This window comes from Platalea leucorodia, assembly GCF_965183815.1.
Source record: "Platalea leucorodia genome assembly, chromosome: 1".
NCBI classification, from domain to species: Eukaryota; Metazoa; Chordata; class Aves; order Pelecaniformes; family Threskiornithidae; genus Platalea; species Platalea leucorodia.
This window is the reverse complement of record NC_138823.1, coordinates 42751765-42771620: the sequence shown is the minus strand read 5'-3', so window position 1 is coordinate 42771620 and position 19856 is coordinate 42751765. Positions and strand designations below refer to the sequence as shown.

Here is a 19856-nt window from a genome sequence, read left to right as displayed (position 1 = left end):
CCGGCGCCCGGAAGCGCCGGGGAGGGGAAGCCGGGGCGGCCTGGTCCCCTGTGCGGCGGGCGCCGGGGGAGAGGGCACCGGGCACCGGGCTCGGTGGTGAGGGGCAGGGCCGAGCTCCGGGGCCTGCCACGGGACGTGCCGAGGGGGCCGGTCTCCGCGGCGAGCGCGGTTGGTGGGGCTGCCGTGCCCCCTGCGGCGGGCCCGGCCGGCGGCCTGTGGGGCAGAGCGCCGGTCCCCCGCCGGCAGCTTGCGCTCCTCGTTGCCTTTACCGGTAGATTTCGGCTTTATCTTGGGGGGTTTGGTGTGCCGGCAGGTCTGCGTTGCTGCCGGGGACGTGAGCCCGTTCCCATCTCGGCCTTTTTTTTCTTTTCAGTCACTACTGAAAGCGGAGGTGTGAGAACAGACGTTTTAAGCAACCTTAAGTAAAAATGCGCGTTTCATTCATTCCCGAATGTAAGAACTTAACTTTTTTTTTTTTTTTTTTTTTAATTGAAGTCCCTTTATCTATTCAGATTGGGCATTGGAGGCGTATGTTTTTAATGAGAACAGTCATTGCTTTGGCCTGGGCACCGGTAACTCAGTCCCAAAACAAGCATTTTGCTGACAGCATGCCTGTTTCTCACAACTTGGGAGATTTGTCTGACTGGAGGAACATGTTATATGTTATGAAATTATGGCCTATAGTAAGGTCATTGTGGTTGTCTTTTAAAAATAATATTTTAATTCTAGTTTGGGGGTGGTTGGCTGGTAATCATAGACATGTATACTGTTAGCAAAACTACTGCCACCTTTGGAAACTTAGTAATTACTACAATTGTTCAAAAAAGACTCCTTGATATTTTAATCTGAGCTTACTTTCAGCTATCACACTGCACTTGATATAATTCCTCCTCCCCCCCCCCCCCCCTCCCCCAGCACTTGAATAGGTCTTCGTATGGTCCTTAAACCTCATGTGATGGAGATAACGTTTGTATGCCAATTATTCCATTATGGTGCTCAATTTTAGACTTGTTTTGCACTTGGATCATTTGTACTTGCTCTTTGAAATCTCTCATTTACTAGTAATGGCTTTGGACTAGATGCTATGTTCTGTTAAATCAGGTCCACTAAACACAGATACAGAAGTGGTCATCACTGCTTCCTGAAATGCAGCAATGTCTTTTGCCAATGGAGATCAGTGCTTGAAAAGTCTGGTTTGGTGATAGTCCTGTTTCTCTGGCCTCTTCCTCTCTGCAGTGAAAGCAGCATTTGTTTTCTGGTGGCTTGATTTCTGAGCCATTTAACAATTATATTAACAATTTTGAACTCACTTATGCATAAGGAACTCATGTTTATCGGTTATTCCAACTACTTCCTGAGGAAGTTTTCCATCTAGAAGTGTTTTATATTCATCCCTCTTAAATACATGACCTCACACTGATCATGCTGAAACACTTAATTTTCCAGTAATCTAGACAGTGCCTGGTCAGCAAGCATGCTATGTTATTTACTTAGAGCTTTTATGAATGTTTTTAGTAAACTTTACTTCCAGATAAAATATTGAATGGCTTGGTGCCAAGAACTAATTCCTGTGGGATTCAATTAGCAATGTCTGACGGATTCCTGATGACCCAGACCTGTAACTTTAGTTTTAATTTATTTATTATGAACTATATGTGCACCACGATGCCAGTTTCTCAGTGTCCTACTGAACAAGACAATGTACAAACATGTTATAGCAACACTGTTCCTGTTGTCTACCAAATGTATGCTCTAATTGCATGAGAGAAAAAAAGTCCATCTGAAAAGATGCATTTTCCATACATTTAAGCTGTGTAACTTAAGTAAAATTTCCTCAGTTATTTCTTGTTCATGTGTCAAGAATTCAGTATTTTTTCTTTCCCTGGAATTAATGCAAGGTTGACAGTAAGTTCCTGAATTTGTTCCTTTCTTACTTTTTTTTTTCCTAGTATTGGCACCACCTCAGCTTTCTTTGAGATTTTTTTTTTTTTCCTGGGCTTCCCCAGATTTCTCAAAGCTTATGGAAAATGTACATTAACAGCACACAAGTCTCCTTTGCCAGCTCTTAAAATTCTTGGATGTAAGCTATCTGGAGCTGCTGATTTAAAAAACGTCTTACTTATATTCCTGTGTTTAAGGCTTTCCTTAGCTGTTGTTAGAATTCAGTGATATAATGTTGTTTGTTCGCCACAAATGTAGAACAGAAATTTTTCTGAACTTCCTGCTTTCTCTGAAATACACTTTAAAAAAAAAAGAAACCAACTCCTTCCTGCTATTCGCATGGATAAACATCCATTGTCAATAAAACTTTTTGCTTACCTTCTGAATATTCTGTCATTCTTAGCTTCTGATTCGTATTTTGTATGAAGCCTGGTTTTCTTTTGGTTACGTATTGGTTTTAATGTAGGTTTTTCTCCCCAGCTAATGCTAACTTCAGTTTAGTTATGAGGTTGTGAGTTTGGACATATAAATGCACTGTTGGCATATGCTTTTTAGATGAATCTTCCAGGAGTGTTTTCCTCATGTCACATAATTAAGCAGGTAAATGATTAAGAAGCAAGATATGCTTTTAACATGACTTAGTAGTCTGTAGCAGAAAAAATACCTAATTTCATTGTTTACCACTCAGAATATCGTTCTATGTGCATTCATGACACTTTCTGACTTTGTTTTTATAGATTACTGGGGGGGGGGGGGGGGGTGTCTCCCTTCCTTTGACCAGTTTGTCCTCCAGAAACAGTCTTGAGTAATGATCTGAATATTTTGTTATCTTTATATTTTCTACTAGCTTATAGTAAAACCAATTAGATTCAATTTATGCTTCCAAATTAGTAATTCAGTTCTTATTAATTAAATATGTATGTGTAGGGAGTTAGGTTCTTGTCAGGTTTTTGGTCCTTTGCTTAATTTTAACCTGAACATCTTTACTTTGTGCTAAATGAATGGTCACCTGATTCTTTAGCTACTTAATGCCATTGCATTTAATCTTGCTAAGTTTTGCCTGGGAAGATCCCCCGCCGTGACAGGCTAAATTATACAGGTTTTCTATCCAGAAAAGATGTCCCAATATTCTACAAATCTAAATCCATTTAGTCTAGATGTCAATTAACCTTCTGTCTTCCTTTGTTCGTGTGACAAAAAGGATCTTCGAGATCTCCTAGATGTTCTTGTAGTGCTAGAGGTGTCATAATTCAAGAGCAGATCCTGATATGAGTCTACCTGTGTGACTGAAGAGTTAACTGAACGAGCATGTGCCTGCTGTCGCTCAGCATCTTCTAAAGTATTGTAAAAACTTCTTGAAATGGAGGCTTGTGCTGTCTTCTGGTGAATGCTGAACTCTGTGCCTTTGCGTGGTTCAAAGGACAGACATACTCCCCAGGCTTTGCAAATTGGCTTGTGAACACCATTCTTCTGAGTAGATTTATTCTACTTATTTCACACAGGTGGCCTGTGGATGGTTTTGGCAGGGCTCACAGTAGTTTCCTTAAATCTGCTTTGTCATTTTTCATAGTGATTATTTGATGTGGGCAGCTCCCTGGAAGCTACCTGGCTTATGCCAGCCTAATGCCTCTAGTCTTTGCTTTCAGTGGTGATAACATACTGCCAAAATATATTCCTATTCACTTTGAAAATTACTTCCTTCTCCAAGGTCTTTGAACACACTTCTAAAGATTTTGTTTGAACTGATCATAAAATACCTGTGAAGCAGGATCATACTCGAGGCTTCTCAGGAAATCATCGGTAGATGGTGGAGTATCTAAATCAGTCAGCAGCAATCCAACGAAAGCTATTTTCAAAGCCTTTTAAGAAACGCTTCAGCATCTGCTTGGTCTTAATTGTAGGTATCTGCTGATCCTCTTACATTAACTTGAAGTTATGCACTTGTATCGTGTCTCAGAACTCTCCTCCAACTTCTTTGCTCAGCAGTTAGTACCTGTTAATATCTCTTTGTCCTCTAGATTTTGAACACCTGTATTTACTGTGTCTACAGCTGCCTCAGCTATTGAAACTTCCAGAAAACCCACTGGAACTGAAAATATTCCTTTTTTTATAAAGATTGATTTGGGTAGTTGCTAACTGGCAACTAAAGTTCACCATATAAAAATGCAACCCCCCTCTAAAATACTAGGCTCTATTTACCTTAAAATTTTTTTATGTAGCTATGCAAAACATGAACTAGATCCTTGACTCAGAAAAAGAGCAATTGTGCTTTATTGGACTCCTTTACTGTTGACAAATGTTGCCGCAGATATTGATCATGAAGAGACTTTTTCAAATGGGCAGCGTGACCTTCATAATGATTATTGCAAGCTCGTTCCTTCTAAATATGTACTTTACGCCTGACAGATAATATACTTGGCTTCTAATACTGACCTGCTTAGAGCATGACTTCCCTGAAACTTCTCCTTTGTCAGCCTGTGTTGCCTTGTTCTTCTGACACAAATCACAGTGACAAAAAATACTTCACTGCTAATATGCTACAGCATTTCTAGTGACACTGAATCTGTAGTACATCACTGTAATGTGTCTTTGAACACTCGGGATTGAAACAGGATTGTACATCTGGGCTGCTTTCAGGAGGATATTATTTGAATTTGTCCTGCCCTAGTTCAGTCTTAATTAATCCATTTGAAAAAACATCTTATGCCTTCTCTGCTTGTCTGGAAGAATGTTTGTTGCCTCTCCACTCCTTGCTTTGCAGATGTGACACTTCTGTCAAATTTGTAATAATAAAACAGCAACTTTTTTGCAGGGAATAACTGTGCAACGCTCATAGTCTTAATGGCACCAAGGCAGTTTATTGATTAGCAACACATAATTTGCCAGTAATCAGTGAACTATATACTGTGGATCAATATTGGCAATACAACAGAAATCACAATACTAGGTGCTTACAGAGTGTTAATAAGCACCTACAAATTTCTTATTTTTCCTTCTACAACTGATCCCACTTACGTATTAACGCAGCCCTGTGCACATCCCCTCTCTTGCAAGAAGTGGGGATTACAAATGCATACTCCCCCTTTCGGGCGTGCAGGTTCCCCTGTTTCTGAATCCTTCTAGTTGCAGATGTAGGCGTGTGTACCTGCGCAGCTCATCCACGTGCCAGTGAATGCGCACCCTGTGAGTTCCCACACGCGGTCCTGAGAGGTGGGTCCCTACTGCTACACCTCGTCCTGTCAGCCCCCCAGCCTCTACTGGGCATGGAGTGGCAGCTGCTTACCGTGTCCGATGGGGAGGGTGCTCTCCGGCCTTGGAAGCAGTGGTGCCTGCTGCTCTGGTACTGCTTTCCCACCCCATGGTTTCTTCCAACAATCGCAAATTCTCGTGCTGCTTTTCAAGCTAACTTCTTTTCTCAAAAGGCTATTGGTAATTTAATCCCCTGGTTACTGTTTAATCTGGGTGATCGTTGTCTTAAGCAAGCTTTGTTATTGTTAATTTCCTCTTAGCGTTATCAGGTTTTGGGCAAACATCCTCTCAGAACATGCCAATTTGGGTATTCTGTTCGCACACGCTATTTACACTCGCATTCCTCCTGTATCATCTGTTGTTACCCAGGCCACGTTACCAAGTGGGGGGCATGTAATTCCTGTACAAAAAAATCCCCAGCATCCGTCCAGTGAAAGCAGAACACACGAACGAAACTGGTCTTTTTGCATCCAGTTTTCATTTTGGAAATCACCTTGGAAGACTTCACGTGTGGAAAGGTTAATCAAGTGTAAAAAATATATTCCAAAATACACAAATCTCTCCAATCCAGAGCTGGCCACTTGACGCATCACCACTTGGCGCAGTTTGTAGTGATCTGTTTTACTTTGAAAAAACAGACAGTTCAAGAAGACTGCAGTAGTTCGTAGCACATGTTGAAAAGCTGCATCTAGTCAAATAATATCCACATGACTCTTTGAACATAGCAAGCTGTTTTACCGACTGAATTGGAAATGGCTTCCAGGACACAGATTGGTTTGCTACGCTTACCTCGCTGGCTACTCTACGGACGTTTTGTACTCGGAGCTGTTAGGAACTAGCGGTACGCGCTGGTGCGTACGAACTCATGCAATACCGCGCTAATAAAGACTTCGGAGTTGTCTTTCCTCTGTATGTCTGCCTCCTGCGAAGACTTTGTGGGAAGCTACCAGCAGCAGGGTGTTTGCATGGTTGGATGTCTGTCCTTGAGGAAGAAAAAGCTGATTAATTTTACAGCGGTAATGTTTACTGATATATGTAGTCCACGTATATTTTTGCTCATTACCCTCTGTCTACTGTTTGAAAGTCCAGTTATGAAGTCACTGATCACATTTTTTTCTTCCAAAGACCAGTTTAATCTAATCTAATTCTTTGGCGAGACAGAGTAGGAGGGAATTGTTTCACGGTGCTTGTGCTGCCTCTCTATCATGGAGCAGGGATAATTTAAGGAATGATCCTGACCTCACACTGCCTTACGACTAGAGGAAAAACTTCTCTTGATATAGAATGCATCACTGCATTGTGGTTTGTTTTTTTTTTCTGAGAACTTTTTCTTCATCCCTTTAAAATTAGTTTCCTCCTTGTGATATGCTTGATCCAACTGGTTTTCAGATGATGAACATGTGCAAGCACAAAATTTAGCAAATGCTTGCCATAGATGGTGAGATTTAAAGCAAGGGGGAATCGCCATCTTGATGGTACAGGACTATCAGAGCAGGATATTAGTTGCATCTCACAATTTTATCTAAATTACATCCAGGTGTCACATTGACTTTTGAGGGACTTGCGAGGAGATGCCCTCCCCAACCCTGCAGTCTGTAAAGAAAGACTAAGGCCAATTCAGTAATGCTTCCCCTGTTGTGACCTGACCCTGTGTGAACTAGCCAAGTTAAATTACTCAAAACCTGACAGAAACAGGAATAATAACATAAAATGTAGGACCTGGAACTAAAGGAGACACTGTGGTGTTAAAGATATGCTTTAGAAACAGGAATTATTAGCCACGGAGGAAATCATTAGATTGTGATTGTTCAGAACAGCTGGTCGGATCCACAACGTAACATGAAAGTGATCCAAGAGGCATCAAATATTAAGAAGTTTTGGTTTCAAAGGGCTTGCTAACTTCTCTAAAAAGCTAATGTGGCAAAGCGGCAGCTGCAGCCTACTACATAGAAATTATGAGGTTGCAGTAGGGGGGCAGGAACAACCACCATAGAGCCTGTAATGGTATTTCACAGGAGACGCAGCAGTTCTGTTTAAGAGAACTTAGAGCAGAGTAAAGCAAGTCTATGAAACTTCTCTTCCACCGAAATACACAGCAGAAGTTCCTACTTCACTTGTAATGAAAACAGGGCTTGTAGAAGTCCTTTCACACGAGTCTACAGGACATCATTGTTACAGATATGGAATATGGTTTGGTTAGTCTCCCAGGAAATACTGTAACATAGAAAAGCCTTTTTCCCCTGCAACAATCGCTTAAATGTTGTAAGAGCAAATATACGTACGTGCACACAGTCGCACTTCCAACATTCCTACCTCTGTGCACAGTGAAAACTCTAGCAGTAGGTTTTCCACATGCAAATCAAGGGAAGCAGTATTGTCTACTGGTTTAAAACTGAGGAAAAGATAGTATTAGCACTTAAGAGTGTTGTGGTCAAGCATTCGATTTTTAGGCAAATAAAATTAATTATTGTGGTATATATGGAAGGTGGTTTTGAGTATGGTAGCCATGCCTCCTGAAAAAAAATCACGAAATATTAATACTTGTAATTCTTTCAGCATTGTGTTCTCATGTTTTTCTTTTACGTACAAAATACATATATTACAAAGTAATCTTTCAATAATTACGACCGTTGGAAGATGTTTCTGAGACCACCCAGCAGGTAGTTCATTCTAGCAATGGCCCCCTTCCCGCACCCTTGCAGCAGGTATATTTCCTTTTTGAGAGTCCCTTACGCATTCAGAGGAAGAACTGCTGCTCATACGCTCTCGTGGAATGTTCCTGAGGTGAGGTAGGGCCAATCACTTTGTTCTGCCAGGCACAAATGCTTATGCAAATAGTAGGGGTTGATTCTCGTCTTTCCTGGAAAAAAAAAAAGAAAAACCAACACACTAGAAAACTGAGCTTTTTACTCTTAAAATCTTCTGTATATAAAAGAAATTTCTTTTCCAATGAAGAATCCACCATTACTTGTGTACTAGTATACATTGCTGAATCATTTGTGTTATTAAAGTATAGCACTAACTAATCACATCATGATGAGCACATAATGCAATCATCAAGAAAAGAAAGAAGAAACCTCACGGACAGTTTTGGGGCTGGTAATGGTTTGCAGAGCATTTAAAATCATTTTGGTGGGCCAGGACAGTTGGGTTTTTGGGGGGCTGCGAGTGAGGGGAAGGCTATGCTTCTTTCAACTAAACAAGTTAACAACTAAACTACAACCTGGTGGTAATGGGTGACGGCTCTGAACTGAATCAGTGTCCTTGTCTAATTTTAAGCACTAGGTCAAGACCTTAGTGTAAGTCACACGGGGCCTTGACAGTCCAGCGGGCAGGTAGCTCTAGCATACAACACAGAAATTCACGTACCAGCATAAACTTATTTTTCAATGAGAGCTTCACTGATTGAAAGGCTTGTAGCAAATAGGTTCGGTTTTGGGGGTGTCTCCCCTCTGCCTGTTTCTGGCTTGTCTCAGTGCCTCCTCCAGCCGCCTCCCTTGTCTCCCTGTGCAAATGGCTCTTTCATATTACCCTTGCTATGATTTGTCAGGTAGTGCTAATTTTTTATGGCTAGGACACTTTTTCAAATGCTGTTTGCAATTCAATACACAGCTTTTGAAATGAACTATGCAAGTGTGAAAACATTTTTTAAAAAATTAAAGACATTTATTTCCTCTGGAAGTCAGCTGTTGACAGGAATGATTAATTAAATTTTAAGAATATTCTTTTTCTCCCCTTTAAATTGGAAAACATCTAATAGCAGTCATTTCACTCCCAAAAGCTATACAAGGATTGACAACTTTAAGGGAGGTCTGGAGAAGTTCCGTCACTTTCTATACAAAGAGAAATTTGTGTGACATTAGTCTACTGGCACGTCAGTGCAATGACACATTCCTTCAAAAGCTTTGTGTGTGGCTTTTGTGTTATCTACCAAACATTTTAATGGAACTGCTAGATAAGAGAGAAACAAGGACGTGGCCAAAGTATATGATATATCTCTAAACTTGCTGTATTATATACTATTAACTACTATGAAAAAAAAATCCAGCCCCTCCAGCCTATCAATTCCCGTATTTACAGTCAGCTTTTTTACTATCTCTGTTCAGGTGCAACTTTCTATACTTGTCTCTGGGACCAGCTTCACTTGTGCCACATCTGAATCAAAACCCTTTCACCATTTTTGAAGTAAGTGGTTGAGAAAAATACATGGCTTGAAAATAAAACTGGTTTTCCTTCCACCCTTTTGGGGGGAGTAACTTAAAAAGAGCTGGACATTTACGTTTCCAATTTGCAACCTACTTTGCTCTTTGTAGCCTGGCACATGTGCAGTAGAATATTTATTAAGTTATGAATTACCCTGTTATCCCCGGTGCCCTGCAAAGGCAAATGCAATCACCTCCCTGCTCTGCTGAACACTCGGGCTATTGAACCTCAGGGTGGGTCGGGAGCGCAACTCAGCCTCGTGCTCGGAGGAGTCCAGGGGCGGACGGTGCCTCTACTATCAAATTGTCCCATGGCATCCTTAGCCTGATGGCAGACTGGGATAGACGCCAGTAGACTTTTTTGTTCCATTTGCCTTCTTTAACTGGTTTTAAGGCTTTTCATTTGACAGGCAGACAAATATTTGGCAGCTGGGTTAACTGAAGCATAGAAAGAGGCTCTTTGAGCACTGCATTAAGGTATTTGCAGCAGATAAATGGCTAAAATAAAGTGTAAGTAAAATGTTCAAAGTATAGTCAATTTTAAAAATAATAACCATTCATTTTCTACTCCTATTTTCATCTTTGTTCTAGTGGATGAATTTGTAAACACAGATGCTAATGCTGCAAAAGTTGATACACAAGTCAAATACTAAGCATTCACTTAAGTCCCATTGAATTTATGAATATTTGTGGTATATTTTGTAAAACATTGTTTTGTTTTGTTTTCTTTGCTGCAGATATATCTTACCACAGAATACAGAAGCAACCCATACATCTTCACTTACATCTTCATGCTTCCCATCATACCTTCTGTATTAAGGATGTGCCCGCCCCCAAGTTGTATCATATTTTTATCATTTGAAGATAGTGTTGTTACCTCTTTCTTTCTGGGTTGAGATAAAGCATGACGACAAAAAAAAAGGGACAAAAAAAAAAGAGAATATGAAGTAAGTGAGCATAGAAGAAGCCTCCAAGGAAAGAGAGGCAAACAACAGCACAAGCCAGGAGCAGGGTTACGGAGGCTCCTTGTTGATGGGAAGCCAGAAGCTATGTCAAAGAGAAACAGATAACCGTTCTCCGCTTAATTACCAAATATGTTTACCTGTAATACTCCCACCCACCCCACCCCCAAATAAAGAGAGTAGCATCAGAATTGTAGCTTATGCTTACTTTTTAAAAACTGATTATGAAACGTCTGTTGATATTTCTATTTCGGAACCAAAGACACTAAACCTTCAGTAATAGCTATAGTAAGTGAAGAGTAATACAGAATGATAAAATTATAATTCCACGCTTTTTCTTTTCCTTCTTTCTCACTCCTCCTAGAAACTGTTTATTAGAACTGCATACTTCCCGTACTTCTAGCCATCTTTTCTTGTCTTTCTTATAATCCCTTGACTGCTAAAGTAATTGTTGAACTTCACAGAACTCAAGAGAGCACGTGGAAGTTGCTTTTCATCGTCAAGAAAAGGATGAAAAAATTTAATTTTGACCTAAGACCATTTCAGCACTAACTAGTATTGGCTCTTACTTGGGGGCTCAGTTTGAATTAGATAAAATTACATAAAACCTCTTTCGTAACTGCATCCTGTCAAATTTTGCACGTGCCCATTTGAGGGAAAAGAGGAGACACGTGGGGGAGGTTGGGGGTGGTGGATGCCATTAGTTATAAAAGAAGGAAAAAAGGCCAGAATTACAACTGTTAATTCATGCTTTCCCTTGGTAGACAATGCTATCTGTATAACCAAGAAAGCACAAAATATAACACTCCAATATGGTTAATAAGTCCAGAGCTACTGCTGTTGATGACTAGACATGAGAATGCAAGCACTTTACAGTATCTTCTTTATATGTACTTTCTGAAATTAGTAAATGCGGCCAGATTCGGTAGTTAGGTACTGGGAGACTGATGAGAACTAGCTGAAGTTTCCATGTGGGCTGTGGTGACCCCAGACTGCTACGAGGCGGGAGCTAACCCACCCAGTTTTGAATAGTTAGCTCTCAGTGCTGCAGAGCTGGAAGGTTGAAAGGCAGCTTGTGTTACTTACGAACAGAGAACATAAAAGAAAACAAAAAAAACCCAACTCACCTTGAGAAAATGGCCACCGTGACACAGCATACTAGGGTCCCAGAAATGGCACTAAGTTGCTGCTATAAAAAAACCCCCAAACCTAAATACAAGAATAGTTTAGTTTCCAAGGAAAATAATTATATCAAGCTGTGGAACATGGCTGATGGTAAGACATGAGAGATTTGACATTTACCAGTTGGGACAAATGAGGCTTTGTTCCTCCCTAAGAGCACAGTCAAGATGCATGGCACTCTTATTTGAGGAGGACCAGCCTGTTCTTAACATCAGATAACTCGTGCCCTGAATTGAGCATACCTGGCTGGCAGAGGGCTGGAGGGCACAGCCCAAAGACATATTACAATACCACTGTGCCCAGACTTACATTGATGCTGCATCATCTAAATCTGTGCAATACGGGATCCCATACTTCCAAATTTGCTAGACCCTAGAGTGCCGACCAGGACATGAATGCTCGTTCAGCCTTTCAAACTCATTATGCTTTTATATATACCCTGCCATGGCATTTAGTCCACAGAAAGAAAAAGTGATGTCTCTTTTTGTATTTGGTTGGCTGGATGGTTGGGGCAGCCATACAAAGGATCCTCAGCACCGGCTTCCCAAGTGTTTCATGCTCAGAAAGCACAGCAAGATGTTGATAAACTATAATTACCTGGCTGTAGTGCTTTCTCCAGGGCTTCAACAATCTTCTGTTTAGGCTGATCAAGGTGCTGGTGATCAGTTCCAGGAATGAAGTGAATAAATCAACTAGGTACAAATAACCCTTAAGGTTTATCCTGACTTATAACTATGTCTTGCTAACCATCTGGAACTGTGTTGCATACATATGTATGGGGAAGGAGAGATAAAGAACAAAACCAGCTTCTAGAAAGACTTAGGGAAAAATTTGGATGAACAAAATCCCATAAGAGTTGTAACACAAATGTCTGCAACTGGTCTGCTAGCATCATGTGCCTTCTGCTAACACTTTACATGGAGGTATGCAAGTGTGACAAAGTTAGAGAGCAATATGCAGCTACACTCGTTAGCTCTTATGCCAGCTTTAGAAGCTAGAAGGCATCTTTTAAAAACCTGAAGCAGTGTCCAGATGAAGAAAATGGAAAGGATAAAACTCTGGTAGATTCAGTATGAAAACAGATGGTAAAAACTTCAAGGAACTACCATAAACGCCGTAAGTTATAATTTTCACAATATCAAGAACAAGAAATCTGTCAAGCCTCTCTGGTAGATCTACTGATGTCAGGTTTTTAAAAGACAAACAAAACAAAAAACCACTAATCATCAAAACCTGATCCCCTCCAAGACAACAAAGCCATTGCAAAGAATCAAAGTGTGTTCCTTGCAGGTGTGATCTCCCTGGAGGAAACACAAAACAGGCTCATGCTACAAGCATTTTTGTGGGAGAACTCAGGAGCTGTCTGAAACTCAAGCATCTATAAATGTTATTATAATTGCAGAATTTTTGTGGCTGGAAGGGACCTCTGGAGACTGTCCAGTCCAACCCCCTGCTCAGAGCAGGGTCAACTAGAGCAGCTTGCTCAGTGCCGTGTCCAGTTGGGTTTTGAATATCGCCAAGGATGACAAATCCCCCACCTCTCTGGGCAGCCCATTCCAGTGCTTGACCCTCACAGTAAAAAATTTTTTTCTTGCATTTAAATGGAGCTTCGTGTCCTTCAGTTTGTGTCCATTGCATCGTCCTGTCACTGGGCACCACTGAGAAGAGCCTGGCTCCATCTTTACTGCCTCCCATCAGTATTTATACAAACAGATGAGAGCCCCCAGAGCCTTCTCTTTCCAGGCGAAACGGTCCCATCTCTGTCTCTCCTCATGTGCAGAGGTTCCAGTCCCCTAATCAGCTTAATGGCCCTTCGCTGCGCTCCTGGTCCAGTACATCCATGACTTTCTTGTTCCGGCAGAGTCCTCAGCCGGCCAGAGCGCTCCAGACGTGTCTCACCCGTGCTGAGTGAGCAGAGGGGAATCATCTCTTCTGGCAATGCTCTGGAAGAGCCGGCAAACCCCTTGGTCGTGCACCCCGGGATGCTGTTGGCCTCCTCTGCCGCAAGGGTGCATTGCTGGCTCACGTTCAATTTGGTGCCTGCCAGGAGCTCCAGGTCCTTTCCTGCAAAGCTGCTTTCCAGCTGGTCGGCCCCCAGCCTGTACTGGTGCCTGGGGTTGTCCCTCACCGGGCGCCCGACTTCGCACTTCTCTGTGTTGGTTCCCATCGGCCGTTTTCTCCAGCTTGGTAAGGGCCCTCTGAAGACCAGCACAACCTTCTGAGGTATTGACCACTCCACCCAATTCTGTATCACCTCAAAACTTGCTGAGGGTGCACTCTGTCCCACCATCCAGGTCATTAATGGGGATGTTAACCTGTACTGGGCCCAGTATCAATCTCTGGGATACACCACCGGTGACTGGTCTCCCGCTAGACTTCATACCACTGATCACAACCCTTTGAGCCCAGCATCTCAGCTAGTTTTTAGTTTTCACTGTCTATCTAGCCTGTACTTCATCAGTTTCTCTGTAAGGACATAATGGGAAACAGTGCTGAAAGACTCATTAAGGTCGAGATGAGCAACAGCCACTGCTCTCCCCTCATCCAGTAAGCCACTAATCTCATCGTAAAAGGCTACCAGGTTAGTCAAGCATGACTTCCTCTTCATAAATCCATACTCACTACTCCAAATCACCTTCTTGTCCTTCATATGTTTGGCAATGGTTTCCAGTATTATTTGTTCCACCACTTTCCCAGGGATTTCGGTGAGGCTGACTGGCTTGTAGTTTTCCAGATCCTCCTTTTTGACCATCTTGCACGTAGGAGTGACATTTGCTTTCTTCCAGACTTCAGGAATCTCCCCTGCCTGCCAGGACCTTCGAAAGATAATCGAGAGTGGCCTCGCAATGACATCAGCCAGCTCTCTCAGCATTTGTAGGTGCATCCCATCAGGTCCCATGAGCTTGCGTACGTCCTGTTTGTTGAATGTTCCCTAACCTGATTCTTCTCTAACAAGGCTAAGTCTTCCTTGCTCCAACCTTCTCATTGGTCTCAGGGGCCCAAGATTCCTGAACACAAACCTTACCATTAAATACCGAGGTGAAGAAACCACAGAAGAGTATGTTGGCCTTCCCCGTGTTGTCACCAGCTCCCCTGCCCCATTCATCAGTGGGCCCAGATTATCCCTACTCTTCCTTTTGCTGCTGGTATACCTGTAGAAACCTTTCCTGTTGCTCTTCACATCCTTTACCAAATGGAATTTGAGACGGGCTTTGGCTTTTATGACCCCATCTCTGCATGCTTGGGTAGTGTCTCTGTATTCCTCCTGGGTGATCTGACCCTGCTTCCACCTCTTTTATGTTTATTTTTCATGTTTGAGTTTAATCAGGAGCTCCTTATTTACCCTTGGAGGCATCCTGCTACCTTTGCTCGATTTTCTGTTCATTTGGGATAGAGCAATCTTGAGGTTGGAGAAGGCAATCCTTAAAAAAATCAACCTGGTGTCCTGGGTCTCTCTTCTCTACAGGACCATATCCCATGGAAGCCTTTAAGAAATAACTTAATGACATGATTGACATCTGTACAAGATACATTAGCAGATACTATATTAAAGAAATTAACAGACACAGAGAGAGAGATGATTTCTTTAGGAGCCAGTATTGCTTTGGTTGGAAGGAGTTGGGCTTCACAATTGTGTTGAATTGTATTGGAATTCTGTAGGAGCACCAACAGCATGCAGACAAGGAGCTGGTTGATATGTTTCCCTTGGGTTTCCAAAGGTATTTGAGAAATCCTTCACTGCGAACTTTTTAAAAGCAGGCATGTTTAAGAGAGAAAATAAGTCAAAAGATAGGAAGAGAGGATAAAAGCGAAGTGTCAGTTCTCTCAACTAGAGAAAGTGCCCAGTGGTGTTTCACAGGGTTCTGTGCTGCTCAGCACATTCATAAACAAAGTGCAAGAGGGCGAGCCATAAGACAGACAAATTTGCTGATGGTGGAGTTATTTAGGACAGTGAACGCAAGGGCCAGCTACAAACTGGCAGAAGGAAATTCAAGGTAAATTGATGTAAAGTGAGGCCAACAGGCAAAATAATCCTTATCACATGAAACAATGGATTCTGAGCTATCAGGCCTGAGATGTTTCTTGATTAGTATTAACTCAATGATCATTAGCAGTCAAAAAGAAGCAAAGCAAATCTTAGAAGTTACTTAAAAATAGAGAACATCATCATGACAGCAGACTATGATGCGCCTACATCTTGAGTGCTGTGCAGAGTTCTCATTCCCTCTCGAAAGAGAAGCCGGTAAAGTTGACAGAGACATTTGCAGAGCTGATTATGCTTCACGAGCAGGTCTTGGCCATCCAGTATTCTTCTGTCAAGTATATCAGAGAATTTGAAGGGTGCTTGATTTTTCACAGAGGCTGAAGTAGCACTTATGGATGCTAAAGTATCATTAAGCACAAAATATCAAGTTTCTAGCAGTTTAAGCAACAAGCTGCCTAGATTGGCAAAATAAATACAACACACAAGCATCTAGGAGCTACTAAAAAACTTTGACTCCATTTTTATTATATTATTTTGAAGACCGGAGAAACATTTTTGTGTAAGGCTTGATGTTAAGGTGAGGCATGACAATGGCTTTATCCAACATTGTCTTATATGCCCTCAGCCAATCATTTTAAAAGGTAATAGGCTTATTATGACAACTTTTATAAGATATTTCTTGTTTATTAAAAGAAGCTATGGAACATGAAAAAACATAAGTTCTGGTTCTATAGCATAATTATTTTGACAGAGAAAAAACAGGAAATCTATTCCAGAATTTACCTTAGGTTTTTTGATTCCAACTGGCATTTTACAATTCCACTTAAGGGGGACAGAAGAGCAAGAAATAGTTAAGCTTAGATATGCTTTATAAACCATTAATTTCAATGACCAACGCAAATACCATAAAGACCTACAGAATCATCTCAAATTCACATAGTTGCTCATTTCCAGGATTTCACGGGGCTAAGAACAGATGTGTGTCAGAAATCAGGAAACTGGCTCAATTCCTTTGGGATTTTTTTCCAGAATGGAAGCAAAGGGGAGGAAGGGAAAGAAGAAAAACAATTTGACTGAAACATCACTCTTTCTCCTGTCTTAAAAAGAAGCAGAATGGCAATATCAGCTACAGCAGTTGGAGCTTTGTAGCTCCAGATAAGGGCTGAGATCTCGACAGATCTATAACTATCAGTTCCGATAAATCGGGGATTGGAGCTCTTTATCTTCGTCATCGCCTACAGCACTTCCTCTCCCAGACACGTTACAACCAGATTAGGAAAGACAGGAGATAAGACATAAGCAGCACAGAGGATAGTTCAATACTGTATGCTTTGAGCACTGGCAGAGTATCACAATTACTGCTTTAAGCAATCTTTTTTTCAGTACTTCCAGTATCTTGTCTAATACTGACCCATGCATTACAAAGGGCGAGTAATCCTCCCCGTACCCTGATTTATGAGGGGTTTTTTGTATCTATACATCTCCCTTAGTGTTTTCCCAATTATTTTTTTTTTTTAAACTCTCCCTGTACCTCCAAAGCCTGGGAACTTCCTATTCTACACAAGATGCTCTTATAATACTTCAGATACTAAAGTTTACAATATACCAACTAGCAAGTTGCAACTAACACACCTGGTACCATGGAGGTCTTATAAAGCACAGGTGGTTAATATATCTTCTTACTCTTAGTAGCCTTAGACTGACAAAAAGATTCCTTTTTTCAATGGGGAGATTGGGTAGTTCACATTTTCCATTTCAGAAACAGCATACTTACTGAAATTAAGTACAGCTAAGAACAAGAAAAAAACCACTGACACTCTACATTTATTCTTCTGCATTCATTGATTTGTGATGCATACTCATTCCTTGGTAAATGAAGAGGAAAAGCTCAAATGCACAAACCTAGCTAGTGTAAAGAACTACTCATATCTGACATTTTGGAAATGCCAAAAGGTATTATGTACAAAGACTTTTCCAAAGGCAGCCCTTTTTTGTACTTCACTTATTTGAAAACAACTATTTTTCTGCACATCACATTCCCCAATTTCTCCCTGAGCAAGGCAGCACACAACAGATCAACCAGAAAAAGTCATATTTGCCACCATCTTGATCCTTGCCTCTATCCCCTCCCACAGTAAAACCCCACAGTTTTGTTAAATCTCTTTATTGATAATCTTCTTATAACAAAGCTTTTTTTTTTTTTTTTTAGTATAAAAAACAGCAACAAAGCCTTTAGATCACACAAGGGCTAAATTCACTGTGTTTGGAGGAAAGGCAGAGGGAAAGAAAAGTCAACAATAAAAGAAATGGTAAGAGTCCTGATTTTTCCTAGAGGCTCCCCTTGAGGTCCCTGAGGCTGGGAAGCAGCTGGGCTGCGCTCAGGCGCTCCTCTACATTAGCCTTCCAGCAGCAGCTAATAATGCCCTGGAGCCTCTGGCCCACCGGTGACTCGTGGAAAACGGCAGCAGCCAGCGAAGGGCGCAAGTTGTAGGCTACCACAGCATAGAGCACATACTGCCGCTCCCCCAGGTAGGGCTGCTCTCGCATGACAATTTGCCAGAGGGTGATAGCAAACGAGTAGATGTCTGCTTTGGCAGTGACCCTCTCTCCCTTGAGGAGCTCAGGGGCACGGTGTGTGTATGTGCCCCCTTGCTGGCAAACATGGGGACTCTGGGACAAGCCCTCCTCCAGTTTCTGGGAGCACCCGAAGTCTCCAATCTTGCACACTCCCTGCTCAGTGATGAAGATGTTTGCAGGTTTCAGGTCCAAGTGCACAATACCCTGTGAGTGAAGAAAGGCTAAGCCAGTCACAATGTCACAAGAATAGCACACGGTCTCTTCCATGCTCAGGGCCTTCCTTCCGCATCCTCCTTCATCATCCTCACCCTGTCTCCACACATCCCCAGTGCCATAAATTACATGGTGCAGGGTGATGTTGCCCACGTACTCCATAATGATGGTGCCCAGGCTGTTCTGGCTGGCTGGGGCACACGTGCTGGCAGCCACCACACGTACCACATTATTGTGCTGTAGCCAGGCTACGTTCAGCTCAGCCCAAAAGCTCTGCCGTGATGCCAGCCGGTTTTTGCTGCTCTTCTTCACCTGCTTCACAGCCACAGTTGCACCATGGTAGGTGGCTTTGTAGACAGAACCGAAGCCCCCAGAGCCCAGGAGCTGCAGGAGGCAGAGCTGATCCCAGTTAATGGAGCACCAGGCCAGGCGCGGAGGCAAGCGGCGAGTCCTGGCTGAAGGAGTTCCCCCCAAGAAGGTTTTGCTGTCTTTGCCAGGGATAACTAAGGGGCTGCTGCAGGGTCGCAAATCTGCAGATGGGGAAAACTCCAAAGGCAGAAAACAGTTAAGAGGAATGGGTGATGGCATAATAAGATGGAGAAAACAACAGGCAGTTACTAAGACAGAAGACTGAAAAGTTTTCCTGAGAAAAAGGACTCTACAGTGGCTTCCAGAGCTTTTTATCCTCTCTTCACCATTCTCCCTCCCTCCCCCAAATGAACTGCATCTGTCACAGCTAGCTGAACCCAATCAGGCTCACCTGGAAACATTCTTCACCAACCCTGAAGTAAATCTCTAGGAAGTCAAGGTAAATGGATTTAAAGCTAAAAAAATATTAACTCTCATGTATTTCACATAATTTCTAATCTCAAGAGAAAAAAAAGGTGTTCTGCCCCTCCAGCAAAATGCCCCGGCAGTAAGCAAAGCAGTGATTGGCGAATGCATTTCACCATGGCTCCAGGCAAGAATGATCATCATCAGATGCACTGAACAGCTCAAAGTCATCGTCAGAGGGAGCAGCTGAAATGGTGAGTGCTAGCATTTAATGAGCCTATGGCAGGCATAACTGAATATAAAAGTGTGTTCATAGAGATCTGCCACTTAAACGTGACTGGGACAAGGGGACCGGTTTGGCTGCTCAACTCTGCCCGTGCAGGACAGCAAGCTTACTAGCAGCACAAAGACAAATGATTGCTCTGTATCATCCATTGGATATAGTACATAGAATCATACATAAAGATTTGGTTGTCTTCCCATCAGACCTCACACAGTTACTACAGGTGTGTATTTTATTTCTAGATCCTCCTTAGTAAACTTATCGCTTAATTTACGGAGCTGTTCTGGCAGAAATCAAACAAACGTAATTTTGTCTTGCTGGTCCCAATGTTTTTTTTTCAGAGGGGCTTTTGCTCTTTTGACCCTGCTTTCACATATTCACAATGCTCATGCTAACTGCCTTAGTGTCTGGTACCTGCTGTATTGCCCTTCCATCAGAGCACCCTTATGGGACCTATGCAGCTACGTGCTTTTGAATATTCCAGTAAG

General features: G+C 42.1%; 1 protein-coding gene and 1 long non-coding RNA gene across 2 annotated transcripts; one reads left to right on the top strand and one right to left on the bottom strand.

The window, feature by feature from the left end:
* Nucleotides 1-372: 372 nt before the first annotated feature.
* LOC309593786 lies at nt 373-10481 on the top strand. The gene is made up of 3 exons (XR_014228935.1): nt 373-453; nt 9297-9375; nt 10130-10481. It is a non-coding gene; the product is annotated as an uncharacterized lncRNA (long non-coding RNA).
* Nucleotides 10482-17746: 7265 nt separating this feature from the next.
* MOS (MOS proto-oncogene, serine/threonine kinase) lies at nt 17747-19111 on the bottom strand. The gene has a single exon (XM_082325807.1). The coding sequence runs from the start codon at nt 18897-18899 to the stop codon at nt 17850-17852; it is 1050 nt and encodes a 349-aa protein (XP_082181933.1). The 5' UTR covers nt 18900-19111; the 3' UTR covers nt 17747-17849.
* Between the last annotated feature and the right edge of the window lie 745 nt (nt 19112-19856).

Bases quoted from the DNA above. Each gene is read 5' to 3' on its own strand.
- MOS (XM_082325807.1), bottom strand. From the start codon at position 18,899: ATGCCATCACCCATTCCTCTTAACTGTTTTCTGCCTTTGGAGTTTTCC.